Source organism: Poecilia formosa, unplaced genomic scaffold (assembly GCF_000485575.1).
Source record: "Poecilia formosa unplaced genomic scaffold, Poecilia_formosa-5.1.2 Scaffold33, whole genome shotgun sequence".
Lineage (NCBI taxonomy): Eukaryota > Metazoa > Chordata > Actinopteri > Cyprinodontiformes > Poeciliidae > Poecilia > Poecilia formosa.
In genome coordinates this window covers 491765-493261 of record NW_006799972.1, presented here as the reverse complement: position 1 = coordinate 493261, position 1497 = coordinate 491765, and the positions used below count along the sequence as shown (strand labels likewise).

At 42.4% G+C, this 1497-nt stretch overlaps 1 protein-coding gene across 1 annotated transcript in view; it reads left to right on the top strand.

Moving 5' to 3' along the window:
- rufy2 (RUN and FYVE domain containing 2) overlaps positions 1 to 1497 on the top strand; it is a 25548-nt gene that overhangs the window by 8724 nt on the left and 15327 nt on the right. Inside the window, 5 exon segments of the mRNA XM_007549787.2 lie at positions 184 to 285; positions 369 to 492; positions 1068 to 1132; positions 1227 to 1292; positions 1386 to 1481. Of these exon segments, the coding sequence (XP_007549849.1) occupies positions 184 to 285; positions 369 to 492; positions 1068 to 1132; positions 1227 to 1292; positions 1386 to 1481 (453 nt within the window).

Sequence of the window (1497 nt, the reverse complement as noted above, 5' to 3'; positions counted from 1 at the left end):
ATGATTTTGGTTACAACTAATCAGTTTTTTAGAGAATCTGAATAATAACTAATAATTGCGCTGAATAAACAGCAGCTGTAATACAAAGTGGATTCATCGTCAGATGAATTGTTGTTCATGTTTGAATGCAGTTTGCTGGTTGTCCAGCAGAGAGGCATGACACTCCTCCTCTGTGTTCTGCAGGACTCCTCTGGGCCGGGCCAGAGCCTGGCTCCGCCTGGCGCTCATGCAGAAGCGGCTGGCCGACTACCTGCGCCTCCTCATCACCAGGAAAGACCTGCTCAGGTACGACCCGGAGAAACAAAGCGCCCCCGCCCGCTTTCTGACCGCAGCGCCTCGCTAAGGGCTCCTGTCTGCTCCGTCCTCAGCGACTTTTACGAGGATTCGGCGCTGATGCTGGAGGAGGAGGGAGCGGTGATCGTGGGCCTGCTGGTGGGCCTGAACGTCATCGACGCCAACCTCTGTGTGAAAGGCGAGGACCTGGACTCTCAGGTAACCGTGGCTTTGAAATGCCATCGAACCGACGGAGGACCTAAAAACTTAATAATGTGTAGAATGACGTATTGGGCCATCATGCGGCTACGCTAAAAAGATTCATTTTTCTGTTATTATGTCTGTATGATGATTCAAGTTTATTAAAAAAAATTCTGAGAATTTATGCAGGTTTCGCAAAATGTAAGTAAAGTGAATAAATTTATAATCTCCTGACAAAACAAAAAAAACATCAAACAGTAAAATTAATATTTTTACACCACCCATTTACCTTTATCTCTGAAAATAACACCAGACTAAAAACAATTGGTAGGACTGAAATAATATTTACAATAATCAACTACTAATTTAGAAATCAGTTAACTGGACTTTACAGACTAAAAAAAGCCATTTTGCTGAAGGAACACAGTAGGAGTAGTAAATAAGCCAAAACTATACAGAACATGTACAATTTGCATTTAAGATATAAAAAATATTTACCGCATTTTACAGAATATCCAAACTGGTGCTGAAATCTTTATTTGTTAATAATCTGAGTAAAGTGACTCATGTAATTATTTTCCATCTCCTTCCAGGTCGGAGTGATCGACTTCTCCATGTACTTGAAAAACGACATGGATGACTACAGGAGCGAGGAGAGGTACGGCCGCTCTCCGTCGCTGCTTCATGCAGCTGCCGAATCTGACTCATGACTCTGGCTTTCTTTTTTTTTTTTTATGTTTCCATGGCAACAGGAATAGCCAGATAGCATCCATCTTGGATCAGAAGAACTACGTAGAAGAACTGAATCGACAGCTCAAGTAAGGCTTTGGTTCTTTTAATCAAAAAAAAGTTTTCTACGAGTCGCGGTTTTTTTGAAAATGTTGTTTTTGTTTTGTTTTTTTTCTGAGCAGCTCCACGGTTCATGGCCTCCACAGCAGAGTCGACTCGCTGGAGAAATCCAACTCCAAACTCATAGAGGAGGTGAGGGATGCTGAAGAACAGCAAACGTAAACTCCAGAAGTT